The sequence below is a fragment of the Ahaetulla prasina genome, chromosome 1 (assembly GCF_028640845.1).
Source record: "Ahaetulla prasina isolate Xishuangbanna chromosome 1, ASM2864084v1, whole genome shotgun sequence".
NCBI classification, from domain to species: Eukaryota; Metazoa; Chordata; class Lepidosauria; order Squamata; family Colubridae; genus Ahaetulla; species Ahaetulla prasina.
The window spans coordinates 375,542,076-375,558,885 of record NC_080539.1 but is presented as its reverse complement, the minus strand read 5'-3'; the positions used below and the strand labels follow the sequence as shown (position 1 = coordinate 375,558,885).

The following is a 16,810-nucleotide window of genomic DNA, read 5'->3' as shown; positions in this document are numbered from 1 at the left end:
TTATATACATATGATAGATAGATAGATAGATAGATAGATAGATAGATAGATAGATAGATAGATAGATAGATAGATAGATTTATTGTTTGTTTGTTTGTTTGTTTGTTTGTTTGTTTGTTTGTTTCAATTTCTATACCGCCCTTCTCCCAAAGGACTCAGGACGGTTTACAGCCAAAGTAAAGACAGTTAGTACAAATAGATAGATAGATATGTGGATAAATAGATGATAAATAAGATAGAGAGTAGATGATATATATCATGAATGACTACAGACCAGTTGCTCTAACATCTGTAGTCATGAAAACCTTTGAAAGGCTAGTGCTGTCCCACTTGAAATCCATCACGGATCCGCTGTTAGACCCCTTGCAATTTGCATACTGAGCAAATAATCAACAGATGATGCTGTTAATATGGCTCTGCACTACATCCTACAACATCTTGAGTCTCCAAAGACCTATGCAAGGGTCCTTTTTGTAGACTTTAGTTCAGCATTCAACACCATCATTCCAGACATTCTTCTAAGCTCAACCAGCTACAGGTACATGAACACACTTGTAAGTGGATCGTAGCTTCATAAATCATAAAATCATAAACAGGAAGCAGCAGGTGAAGCTAAGCAGAATCACATCAGGCACCTGTACAATTAGCACAGGGGGCTAAGGCTGTGTGCTCTCCCCACTTCTCTCTGTATACCAATGACTGCATCTCTTAATGATCCATCTGTCAAACTACTGAAGTTCACAGATGATACAATGGTGATTGGTCTCATTCGAGACAATGATGAATCTGCATATAGACGGGAGGTTGAACAACTAGCCTTGTGGTGTGACTGGAACAATCTGAAACTGAACGCTCTCAAAACCGTAGAAATGGTGGTAGACTTTAGGAGAAACCCTTCCATACTTCCACCTCTTACAATACTAGACAACACAGTATCAACAGTAGAGACCTTCACATTTCTAGGTTCTACCATACCGCAAGATTTAAAATGGACAGTTAACATCAAAAACATCATCCAAAAAGCACAAAAAAAAATGTTCTTTCTGTGCCATCTCAGAAAGCTCAAACTGCCCAAGGAGCTGCTGATCCAGTTCTACAAAGGAATTATTGAGTCTGTCATTTGCACCTCTATAACTGTCTGGTTTGGTTCTGCAACCCAACAAAAAAGACACAGACTTCAGAGGATAATTAGAACTGCAGAAAAAACAATGGCTACCAACCTGCCTTCCATTGAGGACCTGTATACTGCACGAATCAAGAAGAGGGCCGTGAAAATATTTACAGACCCCTCACATCCTGGACATAAACTGTTTCAACTCCTATCCTCAAAACGACACTACAGAGCACTGCACAACAGAACAACTAGACACAAGGACAGTTTTTTCCCGAAGGCCATCACTCTGCTAAACAAATAATTCCCTCAACACTGTCAAAACTATTGACTAAATCTGCACTAGTATTTATCTTGTCATCGTTCCCATCACCCATCTTCTTCCACTTACGACTTTATGACTCTTAACTTTGTTGCTTGTATCCTTAAGATTTATATTGATATTGTTTCCTGATTGCTTATTTGTACCCTGTGACTATCACTAAGTGTTGTAAATGTTGTACCTTGATGAAGGTATCTTTTCTTTTATGTACACTGAGAGCATATGCACCGAAGACAAATCCAATTTTACGCGGGAGAAAACCTGAATAACCAAAGACCTACATACAAACACCCGCGAAAACCATATATGAGAGCGAGAGAGATGGATAGGTATGCGGATGGATGGATAGAGAGATAATGGATAGATAGGTATGGAGAGAGAGATAAGGTAGATGATATAGTTTTAATAGAGATGATGAATAGAACATAGTTAATAGACAGATGATACAGAACCACACAAGCAGAGTCTCCCAAAATGTCTTTCCCAAAAGCATTCAGCTGATGCACCAAAATGCGGGGGGGGGGGGCCTTCAGATCAGTCGGGTGTAGGCCTGGGATTGACAAAAGCAAGCGGCCCAATTTCTGACACGCCAAATCGACAAGGTTAAGCCTCCCTCCAGCTGAGCGTTTCCTTTCCTGCAGAGGCGGCTTCTCACGCGCCCCTAAGCCCCCCAACCGACGAGGAGACCTCCCCCCTTACTAAGGCACTCTGGGAGTGCCTTTTCCGGCCGAAACAATGTCCGTTCACGGGCAAAAGCTTGGCTCGGGCCGTTTGGAAAGGCGGCTGACGGTTGCAAGTCGAACGGTCTTTATCGGTAGATTGCTCCTGAACCAGGAGGTTCTTCTTTGCTGTTCCCCACCCAACCCCAGCGAGTCTGGGGAATCGGCTGAGAGGAGGGGGGGCAGCAGCTGGAGCCCCCTTCCCCCGCCTGGTTTCCAGCCGGCCTCCCCAGCCCCGATTTGCAGCCGGCAGCCCCCTCCTCCACTTTCCGGGACTCCGCCTTGCAAAAGACCCGCCGCACGTGCCGCGGATCTTTTCCCCGGGAGACTGCGCATGCGCCTTCTGCCCGGGTGCCCACTTCGTCCCCCCCTCCGGCCGAGCCTCGTCTTCTATTCCTGCACATGCGCAACTCGGTGGTGTGGCTCCTCCCCCGTCGCTTTCTTCTTCTTTGCGCAGGCGCGCTCCTTCTTCGGCGGGTTTCATGCTCGCCGGGCGTTCAGTCGGGCTGGCGGCGTCCGCGGAACCATGACGCGCCTTCTCCTCCTTTTGCTGCTGAATTGGGAGGCCGGTGAGCGGAGGGAGAAAGGGAGGGGAGGAGGGAGGGTGGAAGGAGGAGGAGAGAACCCTGTCCACACAACGGGCTCATTCATGCCCTTCAAACACGTCCCATGGCCGCCGATTGGTCGAGCGCCACTCCAGGCCCCGCCCAACAGGCGGCTATTGGCCGTTCTGGCCTCCCGCCCCGCCACACCTCCTCTGGGCTCGCTTTCCACGCCCCCCGGGCCGCACGTGCGCCGATATCCCCTCGCGCGCCCCCCCTCCAGCCCTTTTACAAGGTCAGAGGTGAGGCCGTTGCCAAGGAGACCGGGCCTACCTGCCCAAGGGGGGAAGCGAGCCTTCCTCGAGTTAAAGACCCCCAAAATCTCTGAGTCAAACTGCAGCAACCTTACCCCACTACCCCGGCTTCTCTTTGCAGGTGCATTTGTGCAATATTTGGCCTGACTCCTGGCCTGACGCTGGTTATGCCCTCTTCCCATGCAGGAGTCCTTGGTTTGGCTCCTCACACTCTTTTCATTGGTCCCAGAAGCCACAGCCAGGGCCCTCTCAGCCCAAACTTCCCCATGGAGGCCCAGGATTCCCCCTGTGTCCCCCCCCCACTTTGGATCCTTTGTGTTTCAGACATTTGCCTGGAATGGTCTAGGGGTCTCTTAAGCAGTGGGTTGGACTAGATGACCTCCAAGGTCCCTTCCAGTTCTGTTATTCTGTAAAATTTAATACTTCTGCATTTCCCTCTACAGATGAGGATGGACTCTTGGCCTGGATGGGGGGTGGGGGGGGTCTCCTTTGGACCTTGGCTTATAGCCCCCCCCATTGGCCAAAGGGGGCTGGGACTCCCCCCTTCTTTTAAGCTCCCCCCCTTGCTTAGACCCCACCCAGGAGGCTTTTCCTTCCCCAAAGCATCAATGGGGAGCGATTAAGCCACTGCAAGGTAATTAGCAGCTGAACCTATTTAGAGATTAAAATGGAGCAGCAAAAGCTTTGCACGCATTGGTTGTGTGCCCCCCTTCCCCCAAAAAAGATTTTCCCCAAGTCTGTCTCCAAGGAGGGCCGCCCTTGCCCCTTCCCCATTGATGCTGGTCCCTTCCACCTTTTGCAGCCCGAGGGGCTTCCCATAGGAGTTTTGCATTGATTGACTGATTCCCATCAAGTTGCTCTTGACTCTTAGCAACCGAGCAGGTGGATCCTTCCCCAGGAAGATCTCCAGGTGTGCCACTGATGTTTCGGGGGATCCAGGATCCAGCCCAGGACTATTTTAGGAAAAACCCACATTGGCACAGTAGGAAGACTTGTGCTTGTGAGCTGCCCAGGATCACCGTGGGAGAAGGCGGCCGTAGAAGTTCTCTACATAAATACAGCCCTACGACCTCTTGTAGAGTCACACTCTGACTACGATTTGGATTGCTCCACAAAACATTGTTTTATTTCACCCCCAAAAATAAATAGTGGTTAGTTAATGATTACTTCCCCGGTAAGGATCCAAGGTCAGAGTCTCAGGAGTTGCTTTTCTTAAGGAACTGATGGTGTGTTTCTGCCAAAGCACTGCACTTATACAGGCTTCACCGTTCATTTGAGCAGGTGGCTGGACTAGAAGACCTCCCTCTTCCAACTCTTACTCTGAAAAGAGTGAGTCACTGGGCTGAAAGACCTGCAATAAGAAAAAAAAGCAAAGAATATAACTGAATTTTTTCTATTTATTCCGTTTTATTCTTTCACTTCCATTCTTTTGACACCTTTGCCTCTCTTTGAACATCTGATCAGCCTCCTCCGCTCACTGTTTTTTCTCTTGCTTTCCACCTGCAGGATTCTCCTCTTCTTCCTCCTCCTGCCCTCTTGAGAGCTTCCAGTGCCAAGAAGGGGGCCAGGTGCCACAGTGCCTAGAGTACGAGAGGCAGCCCGGCTGCCAAGACGACACAAACGGGTGCCAGCAGCCAAGAAGCATCTGCAGGAATCACACCTGTCGGTGCAGCAACACCAGCGGGCCCTGCCTGCCCTTTGAGCAGTTTTGCGACCAACGTCAGGATTGCCCGGATGGTTCAGATGAGGCCGGGTCCCTTTGCGCGTCCCTGGTGGGCCCGCCTGAGGAGGACGATTGCGAAAGCGACGAGTTCCGATGCCACCCAGGGGCCGAGTGCTTCCCCCTGTCTTTCAAGTGCGATGGCCATCCGGACTGTGAAGACAGAACCGACGAAGAGAGCTGCAGCACGGATTTGTCAGAGACTCCAAGGACCCCACAAATAACCCCAAAAGGTGGGCTGAGCTGTGGTCCGATTTTGGGGTGCCAAACGGCGCTTCTGCTGGCTGTTTTTTCTTTGAATTGCAACTTCATTTTATAGGCAAAGAGCTATCTTTGCCCTCTTGATGTCTGCTTGCTAAAGCTGCACTTCGCTTGCTGTTCAGTTATATTTTGTATTTCGCTGTACGCTGCTTGTGATTATCTGCTGTTTATAACTCCCAATCCACCAGGGCAAAGTAGTTTGTAGATTAGAAATATACCTTGTATAACTGGCTGAGAACGAGAAGAGGTTGAGTGCAGCTCTAGCAATATTTTTTGCTCTTTTTCCCCCGCATTTTGCATTATATTTAACCAGAAAGAAATTAGCAGGATGGGACTCTGTTGCTTCCTCTGTTGTTCCTGCCTATATTTCCACCCTGTGCTTCATTTGGAAAGATTAAAAAAGTTTAGAAGGTCCCGTGAGAATCCCACCCTCCACGGTGGTTTTCCTCTTTTTCAACTTAGAGATGGACAAAGCTGTGTCCTTGGCACTTGGAAGGGCACCAATGCCTTCTCCGGCATTTCCTGGAGGAAGCTGGAGAAGAATCCGGGCTGCCAACAAGGTTATGCCAAGGTGGGCATAAGGCCTAAGTAATCTTAGAATTACTCTGAGATTTCAAGGTATTGTGGGGGAGTTTGCAGAGGTTACAAAATCCCTTTTTTTTTTTTAACCAGTTAACAGCACAAAAATGATGCGTGCCTACCCTGCCTCCAGTTATATTGCTGAAATAAAGGAAAACAGCATTTGGGCATCTGACTTCTGTTCATTCTCGTCTTCAGTGCTGATTTTTGTTTGTTTGTTTTGTTTTTTGTTTGTTTTGTTTATTTGCATTTATATCCCGCCCTTCTCCAAAGACTCAGGGCGGCTTATATTGTGTTAAGCAATAGTCTTCATCCATTTGTATATTATATACAAAGTCAACTTATTGCCCCCAACAATGTGGGTCCTCATTTTACCTACCTTATAAAGGATGGAAGGCTGAGTCAACCTTGGGCCTGGTGGGACTTGAACCTGCAGTAATTGCAAGCAGCTGCTGTTAATAACAGACTGTCTTACCAGTCTGAGCCACACAGGCCCTTTTTTGGGATCAGTTCTTCCCTTCTGTAAATCTGTTATCTTTTGCATCGGGTTGATTTTAAGAATGCTGGGAGGAAAAAAAATTAATCGCTCAGACCTAAAGCTTGCTGTGTTTTGCTCTGGGGGGTGGGGTGTCCTGAATTTTCAGCCTCTGCACAGGGGTTCTGCCTGGGCCAGAGTCACCCAAGGGATCCACAGTGGGGAGTTTGCCACTCTGAGCCAGAGGCGTCAATCACCACAGCCCACTCCCCTTACGTTCTGACCCTGGCTCTCCCACCTCCCCACTTTCCTTGGGATGACTTCTGTTGTCTTCTGCTGCTTCTAATTAATTGGGAAGTTTAATTCAGTATCTCTCTAATCTTAATGCCGTTAACTCTTAATCCACGTCTGTCGTCTGTTAAGCTTGGTGTGGGTGTAAATTGGACTTGACAGCATTCCCTTTCCCAATACCTTTCATTTCTTGGCCTCATTTCCTACCCCCCTTGCTGTGCCAAATGCCGCTTGTCCCACGGATGTTCAAACGGGCAAGCGTGTTTTGCTTCGGTCTCTCCCGTTTCTCGCATGTTCTCTTATGTACGTCTTTAAACGTGCCCTCCTCAAAAGTGTTCCCAAATGTTTCCTTTAGCTAAAACATATCAGAATACTTTCAGGACACCCCGAGGCAAATAAAAATCATTTCTTTACGAGATGGGCAGCAAATGAATTTAAGAAATGAATAAATGAAATCAGGAGAAGTCTGGTAGCACCTGTTCTGATTCCTTTTTTTTTTAAATTTAAAAACGAGCTGCAGTTCAAGGAAGTTCTGCCTTTTCATAAATGTTGGAAAATTAAATTAAATCCTAATTAAATTAAATTAAATGCTATTAAATCCCTTTGGAGGTTTTTCCCACCCTAGACTTAATCCAGCTCTCTGCCTTACACTGAGATGCTTAAAATACACTGGCCGCCTTCTCCTCTCCAACAGGGGTCTCTTGACTAAAATGTTCTGGCAGAATCAGAACCAATATCTACGGCAGGCGTGTCCAACCTTGGCCGTTTTAAGTCCTGTGGACTGCAACTCCCAGAATTCCCCAGCTGGCCATGCCGACTGGGGAATTCTGGCAGTTGCAGTCCACAGGTCTCAAAGGGGCCAAGGTTGAACACCGCTGATCTAAAGGTTGCATCCCCAGATGTGGATAACCCCACAGGTAGCCAGTCCCCATAACCCACCGGTGGGATGCGCCAGAACCTTCCAGGGAGGCTGCTCCTATCCTGTCTGCCTGAGGCAAAGAATCCAGGGGGAAGGGGCTTCCCTTGGAGGGTCTGACTATTTATCGCCTCTCCAAGTTGCGTAACCCTTCCGGTTTGGGCAAACCCTCCCGGGCTGGTCCGACTCCCCCCAACATTCCCAACCCATAAATAACTGCTTCCAACAATCTTGAGTTCCTTCCAGGATGTCTGTTTTCTGAGATACTTCAGTGAAGCAAGTTTGGTTTTTTTGTGTGTTTTTGCATCCTGATGCTCTGGTTTGTTTTGTTTCCTGCGATATGTTTTCCTACGGGACTCTGCCCTTCGCAAAAGACTTTCTGAGTTTTATCGTGTCTTGATTTCTCAATGTTTCAACCCCTCTCTATTGCCCTGCCTTTCTTTCCAAATTGCTTTGCAAAACTGTTTGTGTTTACTTCTTTCAAAGAGCTAATTATTTCTTCAGTAAGTTAGCCCATTTGAGGTATCCAGTGCTTCACCATTTTGCCCACTGTTGCCCAGTTAAAGGTTATAGGAATAAGAGTTTTATAGAGAAGATAGGTAGGTAAGGTAGGTTAGACAGGCAGACAGATGATAGAGATGATGGATGGAGACAGAGAGAGAGAGAGGATAGGTAGAGATAGACAGACAGATACAGAGATGATAGATGGATAGATAGATAGATAGATAGATAGATAGATAGATAGATAGATAGATAGGATTGATAGATAAGATTGATTGATTGATTATTAGAAATGATAGAGATTATCTTAGAGATAGAGATAGATGGAGACAGATGGTGAGAGAGGAGAGACAGATGGAGACAGAAGAAGAGAAAGATGACAGGTAGAGGGAGATGGAGAGAGAAGAAGAGAGAAAGATGTTAGATAGATGCAGATAGATGATAGACATAGATGGAGATAGAGAGAGAGATGATAGAGAGGTAGAGATAGAGATAAATAGGAAGGAAGGAGAGAGAGAAAGAACGAAGGAAAAACAGATTAACACAAGTCATGAACGCAGCACATTTAAATGCAAATCTGTGCCCATCTCTTCAGCTTTTTCAGCAAGTCACCTTTAACCCCATCCTACGAAATAAAATTCCCTTTTCATTTATTTTTCCCCCCACGTGTATTATATTAACATCTTTCTTTTTCCTTCCCCTTTTCTTTCACAGGCAGCCGTGCTCCCCCAGAAACTCCGGCCTTGGAGCCCTTGACAATCACTGCCATTGTCGGTGAGTAAGACTGGACAAGTGATCCCCATCTCCCCCAACGGAATTGGGGGGATTAGCAGGGAAATCAGCCGGTTCCACTGCTCCGGTTTCCAGTGGCGAAATGGCCTCACGAAATCCATGGGTACAGGCAGTCCTCGATTTACGACCACAGTTAAGCCCTTGCTAAGCAAGACAATTAGGAGGTGGGTTTGGCCCCGTTTTGCAACCTTCCTTGCCACAGTTGTTCAGTGAATTGTTCAGTTAGTAACACGACCGTTGAGTGAATCTGGCTTCCCCGTTGACTTCGCTCATCTTAAGGTCGCAAAAGGGGATGACGTAACCTCGGGACAGGGCCACCGTCACAAATACAAGTCAGTTGCCAAGCTTCTGAATTGTGATGACGTGACCACGGGGATATTGCAACGGCCGTAAGCGTGAAACACGATCCTTTTTTCAGTGCCATTGTAACTTTGAACGGTCACTAAACGAGTGTTTGTTCAGTCAAGGATTACGCAATTGATTTCCATCAACGTGGCATCAGACAGAGGACAGGAAAAGCCGTTTTTGGTTCGCTCAAGTGCTAGAACACCCTGGGAATTCCTGCTTTTGGGGGTCTCCCTCCCGCGGCTATTCCAGGAAGGAGGCCAGATTCTGATGTTCACCTCTCTGCCTTTCTCCTAGCACTCCTGATCACCATCGTGGCCGCAGCAGCCCTCGCCCTCTGGGTCTCTAGAAAAGCCAAGCCCCTCCTTGCCCGTCTCCCCCCCAAAGCAGCCTTTAAGCAGCTAATCCTAGTCGAACAGCCTTGAGATTGGCCGGCCAGCCAGGTAAGCCCCAAATCTGTTTTGATGGACTTAGCTGGGCTTCTGTCCCTGGGAAGCTTCAACACAGGGACCCCTCTGATTCTCTCTCCACCTTCTGTACCTGCTTCCCCCACCCCACCCACCCTGGTGTAAATTGCGAGGTTTGCATTACTTGGGGTTGAACAACTTTTCTTTACGTTCTCTTTTGCTAAGCCGTTACTTAACGTATGTTCAGCTCGCCCCTCGCGATCTCACAGACAGGTGTCACAAACCGAGAACGATGTTGAAAACAGTACTTTCCTGAGATGGGCACTGGGAGAACTTGGCAGTGTTCCAGTTCTGCCCTAGACCAGGGGTCTCCAACCTTGGCAACTTTAAGTCTTGTGGACTTCAACTCCCAGAATTCCTCAGCCATTATGAAGTATAAATAAATACATATCTTTGACCCCAAACACTTCTGTCAAAACCTTTCATAATTTTTGCAAGCGGTCAACCACCCCCTACCCTGCTTCTTCTCTGACCCCCCCTGGGGCTTGGCTGTGACTCCTAAGCCATCTTCGGACATGCAGCTCCACGAGTGAATTTTCAGGGCTCCTCCTTTGGGTTTTGGAGAAGTAGAGGTGTGTGGTTTTAGCTCAGGTAAAACTAGCAACAGTAACTCCAGAGGTCATATTTTCAATGAGTTTTGGCCAAGGTCCTCAAGAAGACAGAAAGCCTCACAGGTATCAATCAGGAAGGAATATCTCCACAAACTTCTTGAAGAGAGATGGGTTGCAAATAAATTTAATAAATAAAATAAACTTAAAGCCATTGGTCTGGAAGTAGCCAAAAATGCAGTTTAGAACAGGGGTCTCCAATCTTGGCAACTTTAAGACTTGTGAACTTCAACTCCCAGAGTTGCTGTCTGAGGAATTCTGGGAGTCCACAAGTCTTAAAGTTGCCAAGGTTGGAGACCCCTGTTCTAAACTGCATCAGCCCAGCTTCTTTCGGGGGTGGCATTCCAGAAAGCAAGGCCCAGAGGTGGTTTGCTGAGTTTTGCCCTTTCCTTTTGTAGGGTGGAGGAAAAAATATGGCTTCCCTCTCCATAGTTTCCTTTTGGGGCGTCCATGGAGATCCTCAATCATTGCAGGTCAAACATGTCGCTTCTCATCCAAGAAGCTTCTTCAGTTCTGAAGCTCAAGAAGCTTCTTGGAGGAGAGAAGTTTATGGAGATCCTCAGTCATCTGATTGTCCCAAAGTCTCTGGAGCGTCTCCGTTGCCCCAAAGGTGCTTTTTTCAAGAGGCAGCTGGGCTTTCTGCTTTTTTTCCTTGAAGGCATTTCTCTTCTCATCCAAGAAGCTGCTTCTGCTCCCCCTGAACAGTGGGGAAAATCCTAAATGCTTCCCTCTTCCACTGTTTGTTCTGAACTGAAGAAGCTTCTTGGATGAGAAGCCAAACGTCTTCCAGGAAAACCAAAGGAAGTCCAGTTGCCTCTTGAAGAAGCACCTTTGGGGCTTCTTGGATGGGAAGGGAAAGTTTTCAAGGAGAAAAACCAAGGAAGTCCAGCTGCCCTTTGGGGTGCAGAGCCCAGCCTCCCCACTCTGCCGTCTTCATTCTTCTTCGCATGTTCTTTCCCGCCAGAAACTTTCAGGAGCCCATGTTCCCCTCTTCTCATGTTCCTTTCTTGCAGGAAGTTTCTCCTTGCTCCCTCAAGCGAGGGACTCCGTCACCTGACCTTCCCAGGAACCTCGGGAAAAATCCTTCGATCTGAAGAGCTGGCGGCCCCGCTGGGACTCCTTGCAGGAGCTGAGGCTTGGAAGCCACTCGGCCTGCAGGCTGTCGACAGAAGTCCACCTCCTCCGGGGAGAAATTAAAATAGGTTTAATATTTAAAATATTTCCGGGTGTCTCTCGCTGCCTGCTTGGGCCTTGTCCTTCCACAGCCGCTCTGCCACCTGCCCATTCCGGCAGAAGCCCTTCAGCCCAGCTCACTCTGAGGGAGCATCTCCAAGCAAAATGGCCTTTGCGTCCCTCAGACCAGACCCCGAGCTGGGATTCTTCCAGCACGTGGAAGCAGTGGGATCCCAGCTTCCTTTCTGGGGGGGGCTCCTGTTGGTGCTTCCCCTGTCCGGTGCTTCCAGCTGCGTTGGACAAGAGCTCTCCGGAAGTCGTGGGTGCTCCATCACTGGAGGTTTTCAAGAAGTGACCGGACAGCCATCTGTCTGAAATGGTGTTGGGGTTTCTGCTTGAGCAGGGGGTTGGACTAGAGGATCTCTAGCGTCCCTCCCAGCTCTGCTCATTCTGGAGGTTTGGGAAGGCTGAGGGATCCCCCATATGACAAAAAGTCGGTTTTGGCTGCTCCCAGATTTTTCCTGTTGCCGTTGCATCTGAACTGGTTGTGGAGAGTGACGCTTCCTCAGATTGGGTGGTGGGTGAGAATGTGAGCTATTTTAGGGCAGGAAAGCCCCCCCTAATTTTTTTCCGTCTCTTGTCCAGCCTGGGGGCTCTACTCTTGCAACACTGGGATCAACCCCCTGTCGTGAGTGCAAACATTAAAAATCGTTTCCCAACCTTCCTTTATGGGGGCCTGGCTTCTTTTGTTCGTTTGGAATCTCTGACCACTCATTAAAATGCCCCCCTCCCCCCCACTTCCTCCAGAGCCCTCCTCTTTCCATCTTTATTCCCGGCTTTCCTTTCCCCCCTGGTCCAATAGCTCATCCTTACACCAGCCTTGAGAAGGACCCCAAGCAGAGACACTGCTGTTCTCTGGGACTTGAAAACCTGAGGGTCTGCAGCCGTGGAATATCCTGCTAGCCCCACCCACCCACCCACCCCTGAAGGACTAGTCATGGTCCAGCCCCCACCCACCCAGTTTGTGAGCCCAGGCAAAAGTGCCGCCTTATTTGAGCATCTAAAGCAGGGATGGCCAACCACCTCGATGTTATGGCCTGTGGACTTCAACTCCCAGAATTCCCAAGCCAGCATGATTCACAGATGTGAACAAACACAGGTCCTCACATTGACATGGTTGCTCGCCCCGTGTCTTGAAACATCTTTAAAAAAAAAAAACTGATTTGAGATCAGACCGGCCCAACCCAACCATCCAGATTAGCTTCTTAGGTTGACATCTTAAGAACATAATCTGATTAATGCTGCAAGAAGCTCAGAAGCAGCTACTTCCAGTTCCATCCAGTCCCGTAACTGGGATTCAGTGGCTTTGCTGGTGCCACATGAGCTCCAAGGAGCTGCTAAGAGCAACCCGGGTGGTCCTCGGCCGTTAACACAGCCCCGGTTCCCTTCAAGGCCTTCGGCCGCAGATGGTGGCTGCCAGAGGACCCCTCGGCCACTACCATGAGGCCGACCGTGCAAAGGAGGGCCAGCCTCTCGGCCAACATGAAGCTTGGGGTCTGTCAGAAGTGCTGCCGGACCCCCAACAATGTGGACCTCTTCATCCCCTTCTCTCAGGAGAAGCTGGTCAAGCGGTGGAGCTCCATGGACAATTTGGCCAACTGGGCCCAGGACAACGGCGATGAACTGTCCCACCCGTGGGATCCGTGTTTCTTGACCCTCAACGTTGGAGGCCAGCTCTTCCACATTGCCCTCCGAGTGGCAGCCAAGTACCCCCTCACCAGGATCGGGCAACTGGCCACCTGCACGGATCCCGTGAAGAAACTGGAGCTCTGCGACGACTACTCGGTACTGAGGAACGAGTATTTCTTCGACCGAAACCCTCTGGTCTTCAACCACGTCTTCCACTTCTACCACAGCGGCGTCATGTGCATCCTGACCGAGTTCTGCTCAGCCAACTTCCTGGAGGAGATCGAGTACTGGGGGATCCACATGAAGTATACCCAGCGGTGCTGCCGGATCCTCTTCGAGGAGCAGCACGACGAGATGGTGGAGTACCTGAAGATCCAGCGGATGCTGGAGGCCGAGCTGGAGACGGTCGAGAAGGAGGAGCACTTCGAGGGGAAGTTCCTGGGCCAGTTCCGGAAGGCCGTCTGGAACCTGATCGAGAACCCGTACTCCTCCACCCTGGCTAAATTCACGGCCATCCTGTCCAGCTTGTGTGTCCTCTTCTCAGTCGTGGGGATGACCCTCAGCACCGTGAAGGAGATGCAGGACCAGACCACCAAGCAGTTCATGCAGCACATGGAGACCGCCTGCGCCATCTTCTTCACCCTGGAATACTTCATGCGGCTGGTCTCCACCTCCAGCCCCCAGCAGTTCTTCCGGGCGGCCTTCAGCGCCATCGACCTGGTGTCCATCCTGCCCTTTTACATCCAGGTCATCTTCGAGTACCTGGGCGGGGAGGACGCCGAAGACAACGAGGAGATGCACCAGATGCGCAATGTGGGGAAGCTGGGCAAGGTCCTGAAGCTCATCAAGCTGATGCGGATCTTCCGTATCCTCAAGCTGGCCCGGCACTCTACGGGGCTGAGGGCCTTCGGCTTCACCCTCCGGCAGTGCTGCCAGCCGGTCTGCTGCCTCCTCCTCTTCATCGCCATGGGCATCTTCACCTTCTCCGCCCTCATGCACTCCGTCGAGCACGACATCCCGAACACCAACTTCACCAGCATCCCTGACGCCTGGTGGTGGGCGGCCGTAAGTCAACCCTTCCACACACACCCCACACCCCACACCCCCACCCCCATGATCATACGTACACCCTCCACGTAAGAATAATCACAATAGCCCAGCTGGAAGGGACCTTGGAGGTCTTCTAGTCCAACCCTCCTACTCAGGCAGGAGACCCTATCCCATTTCAGACAAGTGGCTGTCCAGTCCCTTCTTGAAAGCCTCCAGTGATGAAGCTCCCACAACTTCTGGAGGCAACTTCTGTTCCATGGGTTGGTTGATCTCACTGTCAGAACGTGTCTCCTTATTTCCAGGTTGAATCTCTCTCTTTGATCAGTTTCCATTTGTTGCCTTCTGGTACTTTGGAGAATAAATGGTCCCCCTCCTCTTTGGGGCAGCCCCTCAAATATTGGAAGGCTGCTGTCGTGTCTCCCCTGCTCGTTCCCTCAATGGCTCATCCTATGGCTTGGCCCCCAGGCCCCTCCTCCTCCGTGGGGTTGAGGTCTTGTTTGGGACGGAGTTTGCTTCAGCTGAGGAGAACCTCTTGCTCTTCTTCCTTCCTCCTCCTCCTCCTCCTCCTCCAGGTGAGCCTCTCCACCGTGGGCTACGGGGACACCGTGCCGGACACCTTCCTGGGCAGGGTGGTGGCCTTCGGCTGCATCGCCTTCGGCATCATCCTCAACGGGATGCCCATCTCCATCCTCTACAACAAGTTCTCCGACTACTACGCCAAGCTCAAGTCCCAGGAGGACAAGACCAGCGTGGCCCTCAAGACCCCCCGGAAGCAGACCCTCAAGGAGAGGTTCTGGAACAAGATGAACCAACGCTGCTGACCCCAACGGCAGCAGCCGGGCAGCCCTGACCCCGGGCTCAGCCCAAGCCCCCCTCACTCCCCCACCCCGTGGCTTCCCACCCCCCACCCCCAGCCACGCCTCCACCCCGTCAGATAGGTCCTGCCTCCGTGCCAGGCTGGCCAGTCAGGCCATCTTTGCTCCCTCGCACCCGGGACAGCCAGCCAGCCTTGCCCTCCTTTCCCGGCCGACGCTGGGGGTGGGGGGGGGAAGGGAGGGGGCAGAGATGGTGGGCAGGGGAGATGGCGGATTCCCCACCACCACCTTCCTTCCGTCTATCCAGAGCTGAGCCGGCTGCCATAAAAGCACAGGTAGTCCTTGACGTACAACAGTTCGCTTAATGACCGTCCAAAGTTACGACGGCACCAAAAAACGTCACTTATGACCGTTTTCCACAGTTGCGACCTTGCAACACCCCCGTGATCAAAATTCCGATGCTTGGCAACTGACTCATATTTATGACGGTTGCAGTGTCCCGGGGATAATGCGACGATTCACTTAACAACCGGGTCACTAGCTTAACGAATGCAATGATTCACTTAACAGCTGTGCCAAGAAAGGTCGTGAAATGGGGGGAAACTCACTTAAACAAATGTCTCACTTAGCAACATAAATTTTGGGCTCGATTGCCGTCGTCACGGGAGGGCTAGAAGCCCCTGTAACCCCAACGTCTGTTTAGTCCTGGGTGGTTCAGCTTCGGCCTGGTCTTCTGAAGACCCACCTGGCAGCCAAGGGTTGGGATTCGCTGGCAAGGCCCTGATGCCCAAAGGAGCCTCGGAAACCGCCTGCCCTGGGCTTTCCCTACAGGCAACGAACCTATCTAGCCCTCCTTCCTCCTCCTCCTCCTCTTTTCCCCACCACAACAACCCTGTGAGGTAGATTGGGCCGAAAAAGAGGGGGGGTTGGGCCAAAGTCTCCCGGCCGGCTTTCACACCAGCTAAGGTGGGACTGGAACTCCCCGACTCCTGGCTTCCAGCCTGGCAAAAACTGGGGAGGGGGAGGGGGGTTGGCAGGCAGAGCCAATCCTGAGTCCTAAGGCCGGCTTTTAAAAGTGAGCTTTGGGGAGGGTGACTGGGGAGAGTTGGCCCTGAAGGCTGTAGTGTAGGCCCTGCACCAGCCTTTTCCAACCTGGGAAACTGAAGAACTTCAGCAGTGGGTTGGACTAGATGACCTACAAGGTCCCTTCCAAGTCCTAGTCTGTTCTGTTCTATTCTACTACTTTACTTGCAGTAAAAAGATTTGCCAAATCGGTTTGCCCAGCGACCGTCCCAGGGAGCCTTCAGGAAGGACTGTCTTTACAGTCCTTCCTGAAGGATTGTAAAGCTGGGGACCACACAGAGAAGAATTCTCCCAGCGGGAGAATTGAGGAAAGTCCAGACTCCCCTGGCTCAGAAAGAAGACGGGCATTGGTGGGGGGGGCAGCCCTGCCCACCGTCTCTCCCTCCACCCTCGAAATCCACCTTTCCCAGCAGAATGAGCTGATCCTGGGAACAAAGCCCTCCCCCTCCCCTCAGCCCCTCCTACAAAGATCACATTTTCCTCCCCCAGATGTTGGCAGCAGCCAGCGGAGCACAGGTTGTGATTGGGAAGGTTGGGGGGGGGAACCTATTTGTTGAATTTCCCATTTCTTCCAGCCTCCCCCCCTCTTTCCATCCGCTCTCACCTTCCTGGGGAAATGCCATTTGCTGGTGCCAGGTGAGCGGTAGGTAAACTCTCCATGCCCTGCAGTTCTTTCCGTGCCCAGATGCCATCTTCAGCATAAGGCTGCTGGACAGGGAAGACACACACACACACACACACTGGCTTTTTCAGAACTACACCTGTTTCCTCGCCAATTTCAGGGCCGCTGGGAACTGGGCAGAGCGGGGCTGCAGGCAAATCGCAGCCACAAAACTTTGTGCAACAGGAGCTGGAAAGAGTTTTTGCAACTCTTCCCTGGCTCGTTGGCAGAAGGACCTGCCCCTCCTCGGCGCCCCCAGCTGGCACCCCGCTTGGCACTAAAAGGAGCAACACCACCAGACACTTGGAAGCAGTTTGTGCGTTTAATGTGGAGACAGCAAGGAAGCACTTGGCAAAATCATAATAATCATAAAAAA

At 50.6% G+C, this 16,810-nt stretch overlaps 2 protein-coding genes across 2 annotated transcripts; both read left to right on the top strand.

Moving 5' to 3' along the window:
- The first annotated feature begins 2,153 nt into the window (after window positions 1–2,153).
- On the top strand, window positions 2,154–11,863 carry CD320 (CD320 molecule). Its single transcript, XM_058163684.1, has 5 exons — window positions 2,154–2,721; window positions 4,515–4,961; window positions 8,466–8,525; window positions 9,186–9,331; window positions 10,977–11,863. The coding sequence occupies exons 1-4, from the start codon at window positions 2,169–2,171 to the stop codon at window positions 9,311–9,313; spliced, it is 1,188 nt and encodes a 395-aa protein (XP_058019667.1). The 5' UTR covers window positions 2,154–2,168; the 3' UTR covers window positions 9,314–9,331; window positions 10,977–11,863.
- Window positions 11,864–12,334: 471 nt separating this feature from the next.
- On the top strand, window positions 12,335–15,684 carry LOC131188420 (potassium voltage-gated channel subfamily V member 2-like). The gene is made up of 2 exons (XM_058163685.1): window positions 12,335–13,890; window positions 14,448–15,684. The coding sequence occupies exons 1-2, from the start codon at window positions 12,637–12,639 to the stop codon at window positions 14,694–14,696; spliced, it is 1,503 nt and encodes a 500-aa protein (XP_058019668.1). The 5' UTR covers window positions 12,335–12,636; the 3' UTR covers window positions 14,697–15,684.
- The last annotated feature ends 1,126 nt before the right edge of the window (window positions 15,685–16,810 follow it).